The sequence below is a fragment of the Lepidothrix coronata genome, unplaced genomic scaffold, assembly GCF_001604755.1.
Source record: "Lepidothrix coronata isolate B3197 unplaced genomic scaffold, Lepidothrix_coronata-1.0 Scaffold392, whole genome shotgun sequence".
Classification (NCBI taxonomy): domain Eukaryota; kingdom Metazoa; phylum Chordata; class Aves; order Passeriformes; family Pipridae; genus Lepidothrix; species Lepidothrix coronata.
In genome coordinates, this window is record NW_016690572.1 from 58,786 (window position 1) to 82,332 (window position 23,547).

Genomic DNA, 23,547 nt, shown 5'->3' on the forward strand with positions numbered 1-23,547 from the left:
GCGTGCGCAGGACAGGTGTGCACAGGGCAGGTGTGCACTGACCAAGTGTGTGCAGGTGTTCACTGACCAGGTGTGCACAGGACAGGTGGGCACAGGACAGGTGTCCGCAGGTATGCACAGGGCAGGCATGCACAGATGGGTACAGGGCATGTACAGGCCTAGTGTCTACAGGAAAGGTGTGTTCAGGGCAGGTGTGCACAGATGTACATGGGACAGGTGTATAGAGGCGTGCACAGGACAAGTGTGCACAGGACAGGCATGCACAGGTGCGTAAAGGGCAGGTATGCACAGGACAGGTGTGCACAGGTGTTCAGTGCGTGGAGGGGCTCCCTTCCTCTAAAGGGGAGTTAATGTCTGTAGGGTTTCGTGGGGGTGCCTACAAAAGGGAGAAAATGCAGGTGATCAGAGCAGCACCTCTGTAGCAACAGCTACAGGGACACGAGGCAGTGCCCAGAGAAATTAGTGCCTGGGAGTAGCCCTCTGGAAAAGGAGGTGGTAGCTGTAGGGACCAGAGGAGTCTATATGGAAAGGTGAGTCTGTAGGTGCATGGACTAGGTGGGGCTTGTGTTATAAAAGCTCCAATAGAATTATAGAATGGTTGGAGTTGGAAGGGACCTTAAAGATCATCTAGTCCCAATCCCGCTGCTGTGAGGCCTTTCACTAGACCAGGTTGCTCAAGGCTTTATCCAAAACCTTGCTTTGAATGCTTCCACAGTTGGGGCATCCACAACATCCCTTGGCAACCTGTTCCAGTGCCTCACCACCTTCCCAGTAAAGAATTTCTTCCCAATATCTACCCTAGATTTTCCCCCTTGTCCTACCACTACAGTTCCTGATGAAGAGTCCCTCTCTGGCTTCCCTATAGGCCCCCTTCAGATACTGGAAGGATCTGGAACCTGAGGTGTGTGGGCAGAGACAGCTTTCCTTATGGCAAGATGGGAGACCTCAGAGAGACTTGTGTGGGGTAGGGCAAGGGGTGTCCCAAAAAACCTGTAGGGAGAGCCATGACAGAAACGGGGAGCTGGGGCAGGGGCAGGTAGAAGCCCCTACAGAAAGGAAGCTCTGCCGGTGCAGGGTCTTGGGTCAACTCCCCCCAAAAGGGAGGCCATGTCCATAGAGACCAGAGGAAGCCTGTGGAAAAAGGAAGGGCTGGGGGCAGAGCTCTAGATAAGAGGAAGTGGAGGCTGCAGGGAGCCCCTGCAGCAATGAGGGTCAGCAGTGAGAGAAACGAGGGGAAACATCAACAGAAAATGGTGGCCAGGAGCTTGGAAAGGAGGTGATGTACATAAGGACTAGAGAAAACCCTACAGAATGAACATTACTTATGGCCATAGAGCTAGGGGACAGTATCCTACAAGGGGGAATAGCATGTATAAGGATCAGGAAAATCCCTATAGAAACAAGAGCCTGGAGCAGAAAATTTAATAACTTTTTAACTCGCAGTAGTTGTAATTCATCCCTCATAAGCTTTTATTTGAAAGATGAGTAAGAACTCTTGTACCTGAAACATTAAACTACACTCCTTCCCATTTACTAATCGTTCTTCAAGTATCCATTTCAGAGCTGCTCAGTTGAGAAGCCATCCCAGGTATATTCTGGATCATCCGGGTATGTCCTGCACACCAGCTGGGAAATCACACCTGGTCAGAGCATTGGTTGCAGGACACCAGGCAGCACACAGGTTCATTACCACCTCACAGGACACCTGGATGAACCCAGTTCATGTTCAGCAATTCCAATACACAGACAAAGAACAGCAGCGATCCAAGCAGACAAGAAGGTTGGCAAGTCCAGCAGAGTGGTGTCCAAGATGGAGCTGTTGCTTCAGAAATGCAAGGGACAATTTTCCAGTGGTGGTCTGACATAAGGCACTGGGATGACATTCTCAGAGCCCCAGCACAATGTTCTGAGCTTTCAGGCAGCTCACTTTTCAGAAGGCGGGCTGCCACTAGAATCAAAGAATGATACCACACGCCTGAGCAGTCGAGTAAGAGGAGGCTGATCATCTCTGTATGTTACTTCTGTTCTCACTTGGAATCCAAAAGGTGTTTCCGTAGTGTATACTTCCTTACGGGGCCCTTGGTTCGTCTGAGGATCATTTTCATTCTCTAAGGAATGGGGGGAGGGTAAGAGGGGAGACAAAAGAGAGCACAGCAATAAAAAATGTTTCATGCCTTCATCATGACACAACAGCAGCCATATGGGCATTCAGTCTTCTCTTCCCTTTTCCTCAAATTTTAAGTAATAGATAGCAAAGATCTGGTAACTCTGTAGTCAAAAAAAGTGATTTACTAGGGTAGGTTAGATACCGGCACTGGACAAGAAACAGTACTACAATAGCAGCAATAACAACTGGCTTCCAAGTTACCCACATTACAGCTAGCTCAAGGAGCTCAGTGCAGAGCTGACCAAAAGTTAAAGTATTGTCCAAAGGCCTCTTAAACACCGACAGGCTGGGGGTGTCGACTACCTCTCCGGGAAGCTTGTTCCACTGTCTGACCACTCTCCCGGTAGACATGCTTCCTAATGTCCAGCCTAATCTGCCCCCAGCACAGCTTTCAACCACTCCCACAACGTAAATAAAAGCAACAGTTCGGGAAGACTCTAGTCCCTGTTCCTGTGACCTGCGGTAAAGCACAAGCTTCTCCCTTCAACAGGGGATTTATCTTCCTTCAGGGTTAACCCATTCGGGCTGCCAGGGGGGGCGGGCGGGCGGTTCACTCACCCGGCCCAAGCAAAGGCCGCGTTCCGGCTGCCTCAAAGTTGCAGATCACAGCTGGGTTCTGAGCTATCACGTACTACAACTATGTGACCATGACCAGAGTACAAATGAAGCAAGTCAATCTGAAAAAAAGACTGCTGCTGTCACTTCCAGACCCAAGCGCCCCGAGGGGCGGGCGGGCGGGCGGGCGTACTGCCGGGGCAGCGCGGCGGGGGCAGCATCCGGCCCTGCTTTCCCCGGCCGAAATACGCGGCGGGCGCGGTCCCGGGGGCGATCCCGGCGCTTTCCCCTAAGACTCGTCCCCAGACAAGCCCCGCGCGCGGCCGAGCTCCCTCACGCAAGCACCGCCCCCGAACACGCCACGCGTTACCGGAGCTCCGCCCCCGAGCGAGGCCCCCCCTCCGCCAAACCCCACGCCTAGGCCCAGCCGCGTCACGCCTTCCCGGGGTGACCCGAGGCACCGTCCCCCGTCCCGGGGCCGCGCCAGCCCGTACCGGGGCCGCCGCCGCTGCCGTAGCGGCTGTAGTAGATCATCCCGCCCAGCGCCGTCCATCCGCCCAGCGAGTACAGCAGCGCTGCCCGCGCGTTCCACACGGCCACGCGCATCGCGCCCCAGTAACGCCGGCGCTCATTGGCCGCGCCCCGCCGCCAATGGGGCGGCGCGCAGGGAGGGGGCAGCGGGGAAAGGAGGAGGCAGGAAACGCCCATTCTACGTACACCTGAAGTCGGGAACAGCGCTAAGGGGTGGTTCTCTTACCTGATTTTATTTTTCATTAATACAGTCCGCTGGTTGCCAAAAGCCACTTCTTAAGAACACGCGACATTAAAATTAAGCCAAAGACTGTCAAAATCTCTGTTGACTAAAACATCCTTCAGCTCTAATTACAGTGTGTGACAAATGTAGAGTAAGCAGAATATAGACAAAAGGGAATACAAATAAGTTAGAAAGGAGCAGTAAAAACTCCCCCGGAATGTTTATTTCATGTAATACTTAAAACCCCTAGTTTAAAAGAGAGAAAAGGAAATGTGACTAAACTGCTCCATTTCTGTCATCAACATGATCCATGTCTCTTCTTGCTCCTCAGTTTGATCCCTCATGATGCACTCGAAACTGCCAGCTTTTTTAAGTGGTCCATGAATACCTGGAGACTCACATCATCTGTCAAGATTGGAGCTCCTGATTCCTGAAAAAAAAAAAAAAAGAAATAATGAGGCTAAAATACTGTTGTTAATGCAGGGGACTAATTGAAAGCAAATAAAATGTTAGCGCTCTGAACTGACTGCCTGCTAAATTAACCACCTTTTTCTCCTGCAAAAGACAGGATCAGTAGAGATCCTTTGCATCTCTAATGAAAAGTTGCTACTTTTTGGCAACAGCACTAACACTATCCTCCAGTACAATCTGAATTACTGCAGAAAAGTCTCTTCTACCTAAAGCATTAGGAATTTTGCTGCCCAAAGTGCTACACAAACAAGGTAAACAAAAAGGATATAAAAGTCTAGTATTCTCAGATAGAATTCTTAGATCTATATGTATCCATATGCTAGTTACTTTTTCCAAAATACTAAATACATTGTGACCTATTTAAATTATATTTGTAGGGAAGGGTCAAGATAAATTTCTACATCAGGTCACCTGAAATCTCTAAGAACATAGGCTACATAAAATCAGCTGCTTCCTTCAATAGCAGCCAACACAGAAAATTCTCCTGGTTTGCCTGTGCCCCCCATGCAGCTGAGATATGGGAAGGGAAAAATCAAAGGGAAAAACCACTCCTTGTGGAAACCACTCCTTTCCTGCCATCAAGCTACTCAGGTCCTGAACTGTTGATGCATCACCTCTGTTTGGACAGGCATTCCTTGGATGCCTTGAGGAAAAACCTCAAAATCAACTGGGTTTTGTGGAAAATTTGTGGGGACTCAGTACAAGAACAGGAACACAAATTAGTCATCCAGGCTTGAAAACTGTTATTCTCATCAACTAGTGGTCCCCACCAGTACTGTTTATCTTATCAACAACCATGGTAAGAAACTGAGGACAAACGTAACCTGCTCACAATGCCTGCTGCCCAGACAAATATGTACATTTTACAGCATTCCCAAACATGAGCAGCTCTTTCATTGCTTACCTGTCCCCATGCATAGAGGTTATTGTGGGTCTGAGATGGGTTCACTTTAGACAAGAGGAACCGGGCCTATCAGGACAAAAGAGAAGTAGTTTTGTAAATGACAGACCTGTGAGCTCCCTCAAGCTTCATACCACCTTAGATCCATGACTAGAGATGTTCCTCTGCTTTTGCAAGCAAGGTACTAATGTAACTTAAACAGGTTTCAAGTCCAGAAACAGCCCTGCTCCACAAACAACCTGTGTCCAAGGGGCATTGAGTGCTCTGCTACAAGTCATGCTCGCCTGGCAGGGCAGCTCTGGTTCCATGCAACATGGGCATGTCACCAGCTCTGTCCCTTGCATGCCCCATCTGCTCTTCAGAAAAGGGGTCAGTAGAGGACCAGTGTAACAGAGTCACATCAAAAATCAATACCAAATCTTTGTTTTGGACCATCAGTTCCTGCCTCTTCACTGCTACAAACCAGCCAGGCACAGGGAAGCACAGCACAACTGCAATTCCAAGAAGAACAACAATAGGAACTACTTTATATCCTCATTCAGTGTTAGAGAATAAAGGAGCAGGTGGTCAATCATTCAGCATTACTGCAGGCTAACTACAGACACATAACCAAATCATTTCTTTCCCACCTCTTTGGGAATAAAAATGTATTTAAGTCAGCTTTTCCATTTTTTTCCCATCCTCAGATTTCAAAAGTATATCCAGCAAGTGACTTACTTATTAAAAGACAGAGTTGTAATAAAAGCTCATGAGAAAATATGCAAGCTCTGTACTTTGAAGAGCTAAATTACCACTACATTTAACTTACAGAACCATCCTTCCAGAAAAGCAGAAAGACAGCCATTTGCTCTAGGCAACAACAGAAGGAGTTCCTCCATAAACTTTCCTACCTGACTGCCCCCATGTTCAGTGTGGATGTAACGTGGCATTGGGAATCTGGTCTGCAGGATTTCCTGGCCGTCATCCAGTGGGGCTTGCAGTAGGTGCTTGAAGTTTTCATATTCAGGCATGTCTTGGTATCCAGCTTTCTGCCACTGTGCAATAGTCTATTGATGATACAGGAATGAAATGAAAACAAGAGCGGAGATATCTGCAAGCCTCTCCTTTTTGACCTGCACATCTTAAAGCAGCAAAATGTTACACATACTTCTGCTTACAGGGTACATGAACCCTTTCACTGCTCTGGCAAAAACATTACTTTCTATCCCTGAATTTAAGCACAGGCACTCAACACAAAAGCTGGTAGCAATTTGTGCAGTGCAAAAGCAATTAGTTGAAAGTGATCTTCAAGCCTTTATGTTTCAGCCTGTGCCAACATAGAAACATGAAGAATCTGACTTGACCTTACAGTATTTTCAAGGTACCTATTGTATGTACTACATATATGTAGCAATTGTTCTACACATATACAGGTCACACACTTAGCTCTTCCTCTGTCTAAATTTTACCGAGTTGCTGAGTGTCTTGCTCTGCAACAGCAGGTAGAAACTGTTTAACGTCACTCCAGATTTATTGTCATTGTTGACTCAAGTGTTCAACTCCTGTTCGTGTCAATTGGGTATCCCTTCTCACTTCTCAAAGGGAACAAATCCTATATGGAGTGAAATCAGGAGCTAACAGCAGGGTTGCCAAAAACTATCACGCCAAACTTTAAGCGTTCTAATAACAGTCATCAAATAACAGCAAAGTAGCTTAATTCAAAGACAAAGGGAAGGGTTAAAATACCTCCCAAAAAGTTTTCACTGATAGGAATCATATGAGGGAATATGGATAGGAAGGATACGAGGGGGGAAAAAATGCATCAAAGAACAGGGAGTTTTCCAGAGAAAGAAGTGGAAAGCAGCCTTCCTCTTCATCCCTTACCCTATGACTACTCTAGGATGTGACACATTTTTGTTCTTCAGCTACAGTATTGCACTGCTCCCTTCCAAAATCTGACAGGACTGAAATACAGATCTACAGGTCTGCATAGTACACCGGCAGACCAAAGTAGATCAAAGCCAAGGAGTAAGTCTGTATGTTCAGAAAGAGACAGTATATAAGCATTTACCTCAGTCATGATGGAAGACATATAAGAGCAGCTTCCAAAAACATCCAGTATTTAAAAGCAAAACCTGTAAAACTGCCTAACTGATTTCTTTAAGAGAAGCACTATTTAAGTGTCAAAACCCTGCAATCAAGTCTGTCACGTACCTCAAAAACTCAAACTGTAACTCTCCGTCCTGCTTAGTTTCAAGTTTCTCTAGTCTTTTCCAGGTATGGTAAGGGACCACCTTCATTACTAAGCTAATATAACAGCTGTTACTCAGTGCAGAACACATCCTTAGCAACTCCAGTATTATTTTAACTCTGACAGTGGAGAAATTCTATTCAAACAGGCAGCATGTATACCATGTCATTAAGCTCATGTGGGCTTTGCAAGAAGCTTATTTTACACTAACAGCAATGCTGTCCACATGCATGGCAGGAGGGAAGGAGTGCAAACAGAGAAAGAGAACATAATTCACTGTACCTCACCAAGGTAGATAACTATCTGGAAGAAAGTATCCATCAGGAGGATTCTGTCAGGAAGAATACTGCTGCTATCCAAAAGCACTGGCTGGAGAAAACAAAGAACAAAGTCAGGCACCCCTAAGCCCTCAGAAGTATATTAACCTTCACAGTTGGCCAAACAGCTTGTTGAACCCTGCCCATGCGGGCACTGCTCAGTCCATGTGAATGCCCAGCAGAGTGTGGCCAGCCTCCTGCAGCATCACAGAATGGAGCAGCAGGTTATCAGCACCTGTATGAAGTGCAGGATGCCAGAGAGCATCCATGGCCATCCAAGTGTAATTTGATATGATCTTGAACAAAAGTATCTCAGCTTTAACAACTAAAAAAGAAATATAGGGGCCTTTTTGCTGAAATAGTGTTACTCTGACTGAATACTCGTTATTTTGGGTTGATTCACCTCTTCCTGTAAAACACAGACTCACCTCAGGAGGCCCATGGAAAGAATAAGCATAAAGGATGGGCTGGATCATAATGAGAGACTGGGTGAGATCTTGCCTAGCAAAGTGGTGACGGTAATATGAAGATTCATCAGGACTGTTATTGAAGACCTGCAGGAATGGGGAGCGTCGTAGATGGAACATGAACTGAACCAGAAAGATGAGTGAGAAGAGAAATGTCAGCCAAAGTTGCCAAAACTTCTGGACCCAAATCCAATCTTTCTGAACAGTAAATTCTTTGGAAAAAAGTCTACCCCTTATTAACTACTCAGAATTCCTCCCCTATCAGTCACTTGCAGCACTGAACTACAGGACCAGTCCACTAAATTAAAAAAGCACCTGTTCCTCCCCTCTTGAATCTGACAAATAGTACAAGATGTTTTAGTATCACTCACCCTCACTCTTGCACACTTTTCCCATGACATCCTTACCTGAGGATACAAAGAAAATGATTCTGACAATCTGAAGGAGTTGGGATCATCTTTGTTGTATTGTCCAAATTTCTGACACTGTTGGAAGCAAAGTGGATACTCTGGTTATCTATCTCTTTTTTCTATTTTTTCCCCTTTTTTTTTTTTAGAATTAACACCTTTTTTTTTCCAGAAGGGTGTTCTCTTGGTTATTTTTAAACAATCAAGGCATGAACCTGATGAGAACAAGTAATTACAACATTCACATTCTTTAAGTCGGTGGTTACTCTGTCTTACTGGAATGAGAATGATGATTCAATATATTTATATAACCCCTAGGTTTGAAATTATCCAAGACTGAAAGAAATAGTGCTTTGAAGATCTCCATAGTGCTTCTTCATATAGTGCTTCTAAAGCACTACCCATTAAATCAGGGCTACTACATTATACTTAAACTGCTTTGTACACTATGAAACAGTTCTGTGACAATTACTTCCTGCTAGAACAGCACCAGACTGGCATTTCACCAACTGCTTCACTGAAAATAAGAAGCATCAATGGTTTTAGCAATTTAACTATAAATGACTCCACAGTCTTTTCAACATGCGGTGTGCTTGTTTGTGTTTGTGTTCAAATCTCAGTTTTTCAGTGTATGATGTGCCATACTGTGTTAGTACCAACTCCACATGGGTGTTTGGACAAGGCCAACACTGATTTAGACAATTTGGGCTTGTAAAATTCAAAGCAAGAGACAGCAAGAGCTTGAAGAATTAATTCAGATTATTGCTCTGAATTTAGCCCACATCTGAGTGCTGTGTCTAGTTGTGGGCTCTCCAGTGTGATATATTGGAGTGGGTTTAGCAGAAGCCACCAAGCTAGTCAGGTGTTGGAGCATCTCAGGCAGAAAGTGAGGATGAGGAAGCTGGGTTTGTTCAGCCTGGTGAGGAGTGGGATCAAGGAGTCCAATCGCTGTCTACAGCTACTTGACTGGTAACTGGGCAAATGGAAATTCTGACTGGGAAATAGAGGCAGGGGAGAGAAAAAAAGGATCCTCGTGACTGTGATCAGACATTGGAACAGACTTAAGAGAAGAGAAACCCCATCTTTGGAGATCTTCAAAACTCAGCTGAATAAGACCTTGAGCAACCTGCTCTAACTTCAAAGCTGGCCCTACTTTAAGCAGGAGGGTCAAATCAGAGACCTTCCCACCTGCATTATTGTGTTTCATTATCACTGATTCAATCTCAGGTTTAACTCTTTCAGCATAATGGGATGTTTACCTACCCCATCAAAAATTTGCTGATCACAACTTAATTCTGAGCTATCACATACTACAAGTATGTGACCACGATCAGAGTAAAAATGAAGTGAGTCAATCTGAAAAAAGACTGCTGTTATCACTTCCAGAGGGCATTTTTACTAAATCAAGAATGCACCCAACTGCAGTCTGATTTTCTTACCAGCCTGATCAGCTGTCTGTCCAGCCACCGCAGAACATCAGGTCCCTCCTCAGATTCAGCTCTGTACACTCCCAGTCGTGCCATCAGCACGGCAGCTGCTTCCTGGTCAAACGCAGCTTCTATATGCTGGAGCTGAGTCTGTGCATCTGCCCAGCTACAGGGTTAGTAAAGGGTTAGTGCTCCATGCATCCACCTTCGGCAAAACCCAAACCAGATTCATCCTCCTTGTGCCAACTACTCTGTGGCCACTGCATGCAACAAAAAGCTAGAAAAATTCCAGCAGTCTGCAGCTTAACTTTCTGCCACTCTGCTGGAGAACTGGCACAGGATACTCACTTTCTGGCTATGGTGGTGACACGAATGCGCTTTTCCGTACTGGAGTGTTGATACTGAGTGACAAACTGCACTGCCCCTCTGCTTCCCTGAGGTATCGGTGCATTGTGCTGCAAATGAAACAAGGGCAGCTTTCAAAACATCATGGCTTTTCCATAACTCTTTCCAACTGTAACAAGCCCACACAAAAGAGAAAACAAAGAGAACACACATGGAATAAAATTCCTTTGGGGTAATCTTCTGAGCTGCCACAGTTACTTCTGAGCCATCAAGTTATTACAACTTGAAGGACTGATTCTCCAAAAATTTTAACATATTTTAACATTATTTATTCTCCACTGCACCTACTGGCAAAAAGACAATTTCTTCTTTGTTAAATAAATACTGTAGAAAAAAAACAAGGAAAGAATGCAGGTTTTGTAAAGAACAAAAGTAACAGACAATTTATACCTACGAAAACAATTTCTGAGACTATTTCTTTATTACAAAACACTTGATTGCTTTGCAACCAACCACCTGCAACACAGGAGATGTCATTGCACTTTCTAGCCCTGTAACAAGTAATTTGATGTGTAAAAAAGATGATCAAAAAAAAAGAGAAGCCAAGACTGACCTGATTTACCACTTCAAAGTAAATGGCCAGAGTTGTACTGGGATCCAGACTACAGATTTTCCATTGAGATGTTCCTCCAATTCCAAGCTCCTGCACAGAATCAAAAAGAAAGCAACAATTTTGCCTCTAGCAGCAGGAAAGGCAAGCTAATGTCAAATTCTGATCCGAGATAGAAGTAATGGCAGGCCTTCTAGATTCATTATCTTTTGAGTGGGAATGAAGTTACTGAAGGCCATACAGTTAAAGAAAGCCTTATGGGGCAAGAATTTAGTCTAGGAAAGACTGTCACTTCGTAGGGATGTTTCCAAGTTGTTGTTCTCCTTGAAAACTCTGATATTCTAGCTGAGCTGTAGGGCTAGACAGAAACTTTGCACTGTTTATTTACTTTGCTATTAAAGATTTTTCCATGTCAGAAACTTACATTTTCAGAGACACACGGGCCTTTAGCATTCAGTGATACGCATGGTCCAATAGCTCCTGCAATTTTCAGCTCCCTAGAGGTCTAGAACAAGGTAAAAAAAAAAAGTCGTGGATTTTTTTTAATCAAGTCAATCAAATAGAGTACACAGTCTAAACCAGTTGCTCAGCTTTGGTGAGATGATAAAAAAACCAAACCCACAAAACAACAGCAACAACAAAAAAACCCGCCACAAACTTACTAAGCTTTCAAATAAAAATTCCTTCCACCAGTGTGGTGCTTCTCCCAAAGAAGTCAAGATGACATCTGACCTCAAACATGTACACTTTTATACGCCCCAGAGACTTCAACTGACTTTTGAGTGAACAGCACTTGTATTATACCCCCATTATGTCATCCAATCAAACTGATCTCTCACCTTCACATCCAAATTTGCACCAAAAGCCATCCGAAACTCCCCGTTGTACCCTTTGTTAAATACCCGCTGGAAGGTCTGTTTGAAGAGAGAAGTGTTGAAGGAGTCTCCCATCACCATGTGTCCTCTGGGAAAGAAAAAACAATACACAAGGGAACTGAAGCAACTGGGAACTAGAAGTACAAAGGATACATCCCTGCAAGTCTAACACATGCAAACACATTCAGTAACTGTTTTAGAGCATGCCTTTGCATAGGCAGAACTCGCATCAGGGAATGCAGATTCATGGACTCCTACAAAGCCAGACAGGTTAGTAGTGCTCCGCCTTTGCCAGCTTGCTTTCTCAGCTATATTTCTTACCATTCCTTTAGCTGCCTTCAAAATGTTCATGTTCCACGTGTTAGAAATGTCTCAGCTCAAGAAGGCTCTTTGTTCAGCCTGCTTTCCCTGAGCAGGGCTGGAACCCTCCACACTACACGAGGGATGCCTGCACTGCTGCAGCACTTGGACAGTTGTGTGGGTCTGTGCTGGGCCTCCCCTCAGTGCCATGGCAAACCCAGCCCTGATCAGATGCAGCTTTGTAGTGCAAACAAAGGGTCTAACAATGTCTCTGCTGCTTACTGAGCACTGAGTGATTATTTACAAACACCTTGCATTTCCTCTAACCATCCTTTGGCTCCCTAGACACAGAGTATTTTAAACAGCCAGTAAGACATGCCAAGTCTCCAAAAGGCCTGGTTTGGCACACAGCCTCCCCAGAGAGACCATATTCAGCAACACGGAACACAGACATTTATTCCTTAGAGATATCACTTAAAACCGGACCCAGGGAAGGCAAGAATCCCTGGAGGAAGCACAAGTGAGCTGTTAAGCAGAGAAAATCAGGCCCATACAAGAAAAGCTTCTACCCACCAAGCCTAACAGTTGTGTGATGGCACTTCAGTCATGCACAACCACAAAGCATGACATCTTTATCCCATAAATTCTGGAAGGGATACTTGCTGGCTCCAAAGGAGACATAAGGCACTTGCAAAAGACATATTGCACCATGCTTTAGAATACTTTTCTCAAAGCAGGACATAAAGTTTTATAACAGCAGTGCTAACTCACATGCTGCTTTGACACTCCAGAAATGTGGACTGGAATCAGGTAAGTTTTGGCCGTTTAATTCCTGGCAAACTCAAACACAGTGTAGAACAGAATAACAATCTCACCCTTTTGCCCTGGCAGCAATATTAACTGCTTTTTGAACCACTCTTCCCCTCCAAAAAAAAAAAAAAAAAAAGGCAGGTGTCAACTTTGTGCTGTCCTGCTCTGAACATACCCGGTGAGGTTTGCACAGCACTTCATCTCCAGCAGCCCAGTCTGGTCCAGGGCACAGGCATAGATGTCGATGCAATGCCCGTTGGCTGCAGTGCGATTAGCCAGAGTCTCGTAGTGCTGGGGAACACATACACAGTGCTCAGGAGGCTGCAACGGGCAGTGTTTCTGCTGCTCTCCAGCTGAGACACACACGTGAAACACAAGGTACAAATGTGGCAATTACCAGTGCTGTGGTAACTAAACAGCTGTTTGCTCTTGCTGCCCTGCTGCAGCACACTTCTCCCATCTAGGATGAGGGATTCACTTGGATGAGATTGAGTTGCATGTCTCAAATACAGAGAGTGCATGAATCGCATGGGATCTTTGCCTGTGATGACTTAGTGGAAACCCAAAGATTTCTAGGTGATAGTTAAGAGAATAGGTGCCATACTGCTTTCTCTAAGCTGACAAGGACATTTCATGTCTGACATTTTTACTATTTTAACAATTGTTTTACACATCAAGAAGAACAAATGAAGCTTTCTGGAAATGACCAATTCTTGGAAGACAGGTTTTTTCCTTCCCAGAAGGAATTACAATGATACTGATGAACAAACTCTCCACCCAACATCAGCTAAGAAATAACACTGAAATACTCTTTTCTCTGAGAAGATACAAGACCATGCTGGAGAAATAACTAGGAGAAAGTCTTTTACCCTTCCCTTACCATTCTCACAATTTATCACACACAGAAGACTGGGCGTTTCAAGCACAACCATGCAAATATCTGGACATACCGTTCCTATATTGATAGAATAGAATATATTTACTAGGGAAGGACATTGGGCAGCTGTCAACATAGCAATATATATAGCTTTGTGTACTGTCCTTTCTCCCCCATGTAGTGTTCCAACACAATATTCAGTTTTAGCTTTTAAACACACCCGGCAGGCACTAGCACCTACTTTGGTGGCCTTCTTCATGAACCTTGCATTATCCTTCTCTATGTCATGCCAAGAACGGATGGGTGTTTTCAGTTCATCCCCCACCACCATGCCTGGTCCTTGTGTCGGTGGCCCGCCTGTAAACAGCATTATTCTGGCCCCTGTGTTTGGAAATGTGCCCTAAAATAAAAATAAAGACTTATATCAGAAGGAAGGGAGGGAGGGAGGGAAGAAAAAAGGAAAGTTATTAAATTAAATGGTGTTATGGGGTTTAAAGCCTCTTTCTGAATTTTCGCCATGCCACCACGCAAGGGTGCTCACCGACAATGGCACCACAGTCTGGCCAGGCAGCAGTGGGAAGAGCTCTCTGCCATCCTTTCCCCGCATTCCTTTGGTTTGCCAGGGGGAGGGGGGAAACCACGCAGCCGGACGGTCTCCAGTCTCTTGAGGGGAGGTTTGGAGAGACAGACCATTTTCTCTCTGTACCCCTGTGGTTACTATGTTTTGTTGTTTTGTCTGTTTTGGTCTGTATTGCTCTCCGTTATTAGTAAAAACTGTTATTTCATTTCTACACGTTGCTCAAAAACTCTTGTATTTTCAAATTTACAAAAAGTTTGGGAGGGAGGGGTCTCTATTCCATCGGAGGTCCTGCCTCCCTGCCATACATTGTCTTTAACCCAAGACAAATGGCAACAATGCTTTCTTGAGACAAGTGTCTGCATGTGTTTCTGCAATGTCATAGGCACCTGTCCCTGCCAGAGGCCACCTCGATAAGTAGCGATGACAATCACAGCACTCTGATGAAGTTTAAACCCCGACTATGTTAAGCTTCCTGTTTTCAAAACAGGAAGCAGGCAGTTTCTGTTCTCTACACTTTTATCTTAGATGACCTTCAGATAAATCCAGTGCATGGTATCACCTGTTGTGTGGCCATACACACGAGAATCAGAGACCTTTAAACACCTGTGAATTTTACCATTTAGATGAAACCTCCAGCCCACTCTATATCAGCTGGTGCTTATACACATCAAATGTCAGTAGAGACAAATTGCACCTCTGCAGCCCAGTGTAACCCAGATGGACTGACACCTGCACACATCTCAGCAAACTTTGCCATGTGCTTACTTTGACCTGCTCATCTCAAACAGCAGCATTACAAGTACCTCCAATAAGCCAACTGCGATGGAAAGAGCTACTCCAGTGGAACGTAAAGGTCTCTTTCCCTGGGTCACTGGCCACGGGTCCCTTTGCAGTTCTCCAAGCAGATCTGTTAAATTCATGTCAATCTTATGTACTGGCTGTAGAAACCTGCAAAAATTCAAATGAAATGTTGTCCTACTTCTAAGTTCAAAGAAGGAAAAAAGTGTCCCTTTGTTCCTGGCACACATAAATTGCATTGAAACAGAAGCAAAAAGACATGTGGCACGTTGCCTTCTTACATCCAAACTTTCCAAGATAACAAGCCTGTGCAAAATAAAAAATTTGATCAAAACAAGACATCAGACACTGACATGAAGGCAAAGTCACACAAAGAATAGGAAAAAAAATTCAATGGTGATTTAGTTTGCTGAAACACGAGAGCTGCCACTGAAAAAGAGGAGCTGCAAAAGAGAAAACTGTATTCAACAGAGGCAAATACGGCTTTACTGTTCAGGGGTCACTGATGATCATGTTTTGGATTTGCTGGATCAGGAGGTAAGAGATGATATATAGGATTGTTATCCATAGTCCAGAGTCCCCATTCACCGGTCAAAGACAGGTCCTTGCTCCAGGCGACCCCTAAGCAATGTGCTTTCCAAAGACAGCCACTCTATGTTTTACAAGTAGAAATCTAGCCTGAAAGGCAATCCTGCTCTTGCAACTGCAAACCTAAGATACTGTAGAAGTCTAATACACTGCCTGCAGCTCTAGTAATCTCATCCAGCAGCTCTAGTAACCCCACACATACATATCACTTAATGTAGAGAAATAACTGTGACAAGACAATGCCATTTAAATCTTCTTTCTTACAGAAACTTCTCTTGGGAAAACCAGGTTTAGAAGCATGCCCCTAAGGGGCACAAAACATCTGCCCTGCTCATCTGCTGTGTTGGTGAGGCTTACCTGCTGGAAATAGGAGGTTGCTCTGGAGTTTGAAGAGGTCTTCCCTGTTGCATAGAGACGGCTGGCCTTGAAAGCCCAAGCATATCCTAGAGAATAGTGAAGAGGAGGCAGAGGAGATGTACTATCCAAACACTAAACATATTACTTACATTACTATTTAACATACCCTGAGGCCTGCAATACTGTAGCAATAAATATATTTAAATCTGTGAAATTATTCATCTTTGCACTCCCATTAGGAATGGATCAATGGCTCCGTTACATGAGATACACCAACTCAATCTTGGACAAGCTTCCAAGGGATTTACAAAGGCAAAAACGGGGAGGGCAGCAGGCTAACAGCTAAGAGCACTGAGCCCTCCTTTCTACCCAAGAGCCCTGTGCTTAAAAGACTAGCAGTGGTGTCAACAAAGCTAACAGGAACGAGCCAGTGGCCTACAAGATAGCAGAGCATACCTGTATTTGCTTAGCTGTCAGGTCCTTTGTGCCCCGAAACACGTAGCTCTTGGAAATCCCTTCACAGCTCAGCTCATGAACCTGGACCATCCTGCCAAAAGTGATCAGCCCCACCAGAGCACTGGCAGGCAGCAGGCTCAGGGACATCTGGAGGGACTCCTTCAGCGCCTGCAAATCCTCCTCTTCCAAGCACGTGTCAACAACATACAGGAAGATCAATGGCGTCTGCGGACCTCGCTAGTGTGGAAAGAGATGAATTTTAGGGCCATGCATACACCAGGTGATACTTTTTAATGCCTTCAGCCAAGGCATAAAATTAGTCCTGTCATAAGCACCTTGCAGATGTTATTTATTTGCTTTATCTAAAGCAAATTAACACATATATAATCTGTAGCACTAAATCTGATGAGAAACTTGTTTAAACATGTCTTAAAATGGCCTTTTGTGGTCTCTTTGCAAACACGTGTTTCTTCTTCCCAACACCCCCCAGGACAGGTTATCTCCCATGCAGGAATGTCCTGGGAAAGGTGTCCTGAGGTGTTTCCCATTGGACCTTGTTAACCCCATCCTGTGATTGGGTGTTCCTGTAAGCCCCTTGAGACTTCTAATTGGTTACTCTGTGAATCCCCCTAAACCCTATAAATGTAACATCCCCAACAATAAACTCTCTCTTGCCTCCTCTCCACGCCCGTGTGCTGTCTCTGTGCCTGCCATGGGGCCACGTGGGTGCTGGGGGGAGGGGAAGGCACCTCTCCCCTCCAGGCTCGGGCACCTCTCCCCTCCAGGCTCGGGGCCTGAAAAACCCTGTTGCTGGGAGTTCCCTTTCCCTGCCCCTCAAGACGTCGGAATGGTTCTTCAGATGGAGATGGAACTAGAACTGGGCTCTCCCACGCTGTGGGTGGGGAAAGGGATCTAGAATAATCTGTCACAAACAAGACAATTCTGGGGGCTTCAAACTTGCCTGTGATTCATTTACCTGCACTATATATTCAATTGTTGAAAACTGAGGCATAAGCTCTGCTGGTTGATTGACTTCAGATATGCCTGCATATGCTGGGGGGAACTGAAAAAGAGAACAAAAAATTAGGATAAGGAAGTTGCAGGACAGAAATGTAGGGCTCTCCTCTTCAGTACAGAGCCTGCCCTGCTCATGATGTAGTTATTGAACTCTTTATTTACTGCCACTGCACCAAGCTAATTAATTCATGACAAGAGACCCACACTGCTGCCTTCCTAAGCACAAACAACAAGTGGCCAGCAGGATGGACAGCTGCTCGGTCCAGGGTAAATACAGTATAGGACTATAGCAGCAACTGTGCATTAGCTGAAAGTCTTGTAGCCATGAGGTAGTTTCTGATGCCAAAAGTCTACTCAAATCTAATGAATTTCATACTTTGCAAGAACAGTAAATATCAAGTGGAAAAAACACATGGGAAACACATGGGACAAAATAGCATTTTTATTTCCTTTCTATGTCCTGCAAGCCAGCAAAATCACTGGCAAAACTGGACTGAAAATAGCCAAGATGTCAGGTAAAGCAGACTGTATTCTGGCCTGGGTTCAGCAGACAAAAAGGCCAAGGTATAGAATCTAGAGAAGGGCAATTTAAGCTTAATGTCCTTTGTCAGAGAAGGCTATCAATAAAATGTTCACTGAAAAGATGAAAGGGCTGATGCTTTTTCCAACTTACCTGATTTCTCTGAAAACAGAAGTTACAAGCCCAAAGCTTGGTCCGATAGTCAACTTGGCTACAAGGGAAAGAAGAGGCATTAGTATGACTTCAGAAACAATTTTACAGCACAGCTTCACAATTATCCATGCTGGTTCACAGCACTGAGGAAGAAACAGTATCAGACACTCCAGATTGAATAACAAATGTTCTAAGGATTCAGACTCTTGTTCTATTGCCAGAAAGTTCATTAGCTTATTCAGCCCTGCCAGGCTTGTCAGCATGATGGACCACTGACAGCTCTCAGGAGCAAAGGCTCTGGTAGACAAAGACTTGGGTCTAATCTTTCTTTCACTACACTTAGGCTTATCTCAGTTGTCTTACTGTTTGTACAGCTGTAGCACAAAGTTCTACAGTCTCAGAGCAGCAGGAGGCATCCACCTAGATCCTGTGCAAACATAGAACAAAGAGGCTATCCCTGCCCTAAAGAGTTTACTCTCCTCAGCCTGTTACAACATCCTGCTGCTGTGGTATGCCTAGCCATATTCTTAGTTCCTAGGTTTGGTCTCATTTTTACTTTCTCTTACTAGCTTTTCCTGCTTTTTCTCAGCCCAATGCTACACTCAGAGTATGCATGATCATCACATGATTTTGGGACCAAGCTTATTCCTCTAAAATTACTTCCTGATGCTCATACTGGAACTGACCTACAAGCAGCAGGATGTGGAAGCAGGAAAACAAGTGAACATCACAGTCCAGAGGATGGTATCAGTAAAAATGGCATCTTTGTTTATTTTGAGTTTTAACATTCACCACAAAATTCTCTGCAGTGGTAGGAGGATCGGTCATTTCATCTCTGCCTTAACAGCCTCCTCCTGCCTCCTCTGGTCCTGCCAGCTCTAATAACAGACATGTTAATGTATCTCCTTAGGCACGTGTGGATTTTAACAAGCCCACCAGATCTAAATGAAAGAGCCTCCAGGCACTGGGCAGAGAAAAAGGGGAATAAGGAAGTAGTGAAGTTCAGATAAAAATTAGGTACTATTCAGCCTCTCTTAACATCCCCAGCCAAGAAATTCATACCAGAGCGGGTTAAGCACTGCTTTGCAAGTTGGCCTGCTGCAAAGCACCGGTTCATACTGCACAGGCGGCAGGTCAAGACGTTCCTTCACTGGGGTCAGGAGACAAGCCAGCGGGACAACCATCCTTGTGGCCTCGAGCCTGCTGGAGGGCCACACGTTCCAGCTGAAACGCACTCCGTCACGCTCCTCATTTTGCTGGATGAACTCCAGGTAGGTCGCCATGGGACTGCAGAAGCTCTGAAAGGACATAAGAACACACATTCAGGCAGCAGTCACCTATTTGGACAACAGGCCTGCAAAGGAGGTCAGCAGATCGGCTACAGGTAGGCACAGGGCACTGCAGGACAAAGCCAATACATTACAGTACATTAATCCCATTATCAAACGAACCATGTGACTACATTAATCTCTTCTGTCCACTTCTCTCATCAACTTACAGCCAGTCCAAATCCAACAAAGAAACAAGGAAATCTGAAACTCAAAGCCAGAAAGCAAGGGGTTTTTTTTAACTTATGATCCACATTTAACATCTCAATACCCAAACAAGCCTCATGCTGACCTCAGTCCGGCCTGACTGGGCTAGTAACAGAAAACAGGTCAGATTTGCAACACACCCTGAAGTCTTCAGCTGAAAAGCTGAGGGGAGAAAGAGAGGCCAAGTCTAAGACTAAAACATTCCTCACATATGTCACCTGGCTGCCAGTCTGACCTGCTTACAAATGGAAAGGAGCACATGACAAACTGTCAAAAAAGATCTTCTGTGATTTTTAGACACCTGCTGGGCATGGCACCATTGTCCCACTCCCAGTAAGGAAGGAACTGAGAGTCCAGCAGACTTAAGAAAACATCCCGTTCCGGGAGAGATATCCCCAACACAACAGAGGAGTCACTGTCTGTACTGCCTTACTAAATGCTTCAGAGTAGGACATGAACAAAAGCCTCCAGGCTGTCATTGCCTTTGATGTCTCTGAGAAAGGGAAGAACAAGCCTACGAAAAACTTGCTTGTCAAATCCAGTGCACAGACACCACACTACACTAGCAGCACCTCACAGAGCCTAGAGCAGCAGCTCCACAACCTGCTCCAGACAAGGAAACTCAGAGGTTCACCTACAGCTGCAGATGCTCCAGCATTACCTTACTCCTGGTCCTCACTGCAGGTGGGATATTCACAAGGGCCACATGCATGAGAAATAAAAAGCATCACCTTCACTCAGAGAAGTTTTCCTGCAGAACTCCAAACTCACTGACATTTTCTTTGTAGTTGCTATTGAGGATGTAAATCAAGCTCACGGAGAATTGCCCTATATTTCCACTCCCATCTCTGGACAGACAAAGTGGTTCACAACACATCCCCATCACAAAAAGGTCTGCTGGGGTAAAAGTCAGAGCTGAGCCTCCCTGTAAAAGATCCTGGACATCAGAACAGCAAGACAAACACCTGACACCTCAGGTATGCAGCACAGCCACAGGACAAATTTATGCCACATTCCTCCAACTGAAGCCCAGCACCTCTACCCTGCCCCAGGCCGAGCCAGAGTTGCCATACTGGGTTTGGCATGGGCTGTGGTCCTACTTTGGGGTCAGGACAGCAGGAGGGGAGGTGTTCCCCCCTCCAATGAAGGGGGGAACTGCCCATCTGCCTGCCCATCTGCCGGCCTCCCCGCCAGCGCAAGGCAGGGGCCCATCCCACCAGTGGGAAGGTCCCAAATCCCCTACTCAGGAGATGACGGACCCTTCCAAAGCCTTAGCAGAAGAGTGGTGGCAGAATTCCATTCTCCCCGTGGGATCTGCTTAGGGCACAACGCTGACACCCGCTCCTTCCAGCAATGGTGCTGCTTCCAAAAAGTTCCCTGCTGCTGCTGCTGCTGCTACAGGGAACCCCACGGATCAGCAGGCTGCTGCGCTTGGCATGGCTATAATGGACAAAGTTACAGGGAACACCGCTGAGCCCCCGTGCTGCTCTATGGGAAGCTGCTGACCCCCATGGAAGCACTGAGGCAGGGGACACCACTGCTCCCCCAGACCCTCCTGTGAGAGACACCACCGACCCCCCCCAACCCCCTCACAGGAGACGCCCCTGACCACTCCCCCCCCTCCTCGGGGGACCTCAGTGACCCACCCACTCTGCCTTCCCTCACGGGGAACACGATTCCCCCCCCCCGTTCCCACCGGAACCCCCGCAGGCCCCGCCGCTCCCACCTGCCCGCGCCGCTCCCACCTGCCCGCGCCGCTCCCGCCGCTCCCGCCTCTCCCTCCCGACGGGCCCCGCCCGCCCGGCAAGGCCACCTCAGCACTACGCTCTGCCCGCAGCCAAGATGGCGGAGGCAGCACACCCCACCCTCCCCCCCCGAGGCTCCGCCGACATCTTGACTAAGGGCACCCTACGCTGCCGCAAGGAAGGAGGCGGAGCGACCTGCCCGTAACAAACATGGCGAGGCGGCGGCGTCGGGGAGGCCATCTGAGTTCAGGGTGGCAGGTGCCGGATGGGAATGACGACAGACGGAGTGTCTCTGCTAAATGTGGGAGTCGCTGTGGCGTTGCCGCTCTGGCGCAGGATGGAGGAAGCAGCTCTGCCCTCAGGGTGCCCGGCAGCTTGGGAGGGTGCTGTCATGTTCAGCAGGAAACATAGGACCTCCTGGGAAGAGGTTATCAGTAACGCTCCACTAATAACACAGACACTTTTTAAAGAAATAAACTGCAAGCCCCAGAGAGCCTCACCTTTGCCTCAGCTCCCAGCTCCTCTCTCAGGCAAGAGCTGCTGTGCCTGGGCACGTTGGCTCAGTGAAGCCAAGCCATCAGGCCACCCAGGCCAGCAACGAGGCAGGGACAATCAACTGGATTTTCTTTCCTCTCTGTTCCCAGAAAAAACTACCCTCACAGTTGCTTGAGGCCACACTGGTTCATCACTCTGTCAGGAAATCTGTACCCCAGCCCACTGGGAAGACCGCTGCAGTGCCCAGATGCTCTCATGATGGCCACAATTTTCAGAAATTCACCATGGAGCCTGTGGATATGTGGCAGATGTTTGACCAAGCCTGACTTGCCCCTGGAATTTGTTTCTGCCTTGAAACTAGGCAAATATGTTCCCTCTTTCATTGCTTCCTTCTCTGTTGGGTCCCAGAACCTTTTCCAAAGCCAAGGAGGCAAGACTGTTCCTAGTGAGACCGACAACAGGAATCCTCCACTATAGCTTTGTGTAATGCCGGGCAAGTGGGATTTGTCCTATCTGAATGCACGCACACAAATCCATCTCTGAATGCTGCAGACTTCCACACATACTTCGAGGGGCAAAGGCATTACAATGAAATATCTCAATCTGCTTCTACTGGTTTGTGTGTTTGCCTTAAATTCATGCAGCCAGTCAGGTCAGCTTATAAATATTCCCCAGGCTTCTGTGTGGGTATCACTCCACCTTTGCTTTAAGGAAATTAATGCCCTGTGATCTGCCCATGCACTGTCAAGCTTTGTTTTTTTTCCTGCTTTCTTTCTTTTAAATACAACAGAAATCTGTGTTTTGAGTATTTTTTATTTTTCTAAAAGTCATTGACTGAAAGAAAGCCTAAAGTTTTTTCTCAAGTTGCTTAAAACAACAGGAGCAACATATTTGAAATGCTCTGCAGCAGTGTGGTCATCCATGCAGGTTTGATCCCCAGGCTCCTGTTTTTCTCCGATGAGTCCAAACTCACTCAGTTATTATGTTGGTGTCTGCCGACACCTGATATGATAGATAAAAAACTCAAGAGATGCAGTGCTATGGAGATCCACTGATGCAAGTGGCCAAAATGCCTCCAGCTACCTAGCACAAGAAACATGAAAGCTTAGCAAACCATGGATCTGGAATTGCCTATAGAAGGCGACTTTTGAGACCAACCACGGGGTGATTTCTTACTCTATGAGCCATGTGGGACACACCTCATACTTTTCTTAGCTATATGAAGGTTTTGGTAAAACCAAGCATTGAAAATGTGGCCAAGCTTGACACATAATGAGCAATTAGGAATGTAAATGTTTTAAATGTTGCTGCACAGTCTGGGGTGGAATGCTTGGCTATAAAAAAAATTTTTAAAAAAGGCAATCTCTTGTCATCTTTAAAGCACCTGTAACAATCTGTGACTGCTCCATTAGCAGTCCTGCTTCCCTTCCCTGGAAAGGACAGAAGGAATTGGCTGGCAGATAAGGAATGGAATAAGTACACAGATAAGAGCCATTTTCAGAACACGGAATTCCACAGCGAGATTGAGGTTATCCAGGGAAAAATTCAGGAAACTGCTTTAACCAAGACCCTTCACTCCTTCTTCCCAGAGCAGAAAAGGTGTCCTTTCTACTGAAGCCTGTGCTTCAGTAGAAAGCAGAGCACTATTACAGGTCTAAAACAGAGCAAAATGAAACACTGTCTGAGCTGAACATTAATTTTGCCTTCCCAGATTCCTGACATAAGGCAAATTTTGTGCTCTGTGTAAAATCTGTGAACACAAGCAGAAGGATCACAAATACAGTGGGAAT

General features: G+C 45.9%; 1 protein-coding gene across 1 annotated transcript; it reads right to left on the bottom strand.

Moving 5' to 3' along the window:
- Positions 1–3,470: 3,470 nt before the first annotated feature.
- On the bottom strand, positions 3,471–21,308 carry SEC23B (Sec23 homolog B, coat complex II component). Its single transcript, XM_017839251.1, has 20 exons — positions 21,263–21,308; positions 19,045–19,280; positions 17,983–18,040; positions 17,269–17,355; positions 16,293–16,529; positions 15,837–15,922; positions 14,897–15,041; positions 13,755–13,913; positions 12,812–12,927; positions 11,491–11,614; positions 11,076–11,156; positions 10,655–10,744; positions 10,045–10,151; positions 9,709–9,862; positions 8,270–8,347; positions 7,824–7,985; positions 7,361–7,447; positions 5,739–5,894; positions 4,852–4,917; positions 3,471–3,906 (listed from the first exon to the last, which is right to left on the bottom strand). The coding sequence occupies exons 2-20, from the start codon at positions 19,263–19,265 to the stop codon at positions 3,817–3,819; spliced, it is 2,304 nt and encodes a 767-aa protein (XP_017694740.1). The 5' UTR covers positions 19,266–19,280; positions 21,263–21,308; the 3' UTR covers positions 3,471–3,816.
- Positions 21,309–23,547: the final 2,239 nt, after the last annotated feature.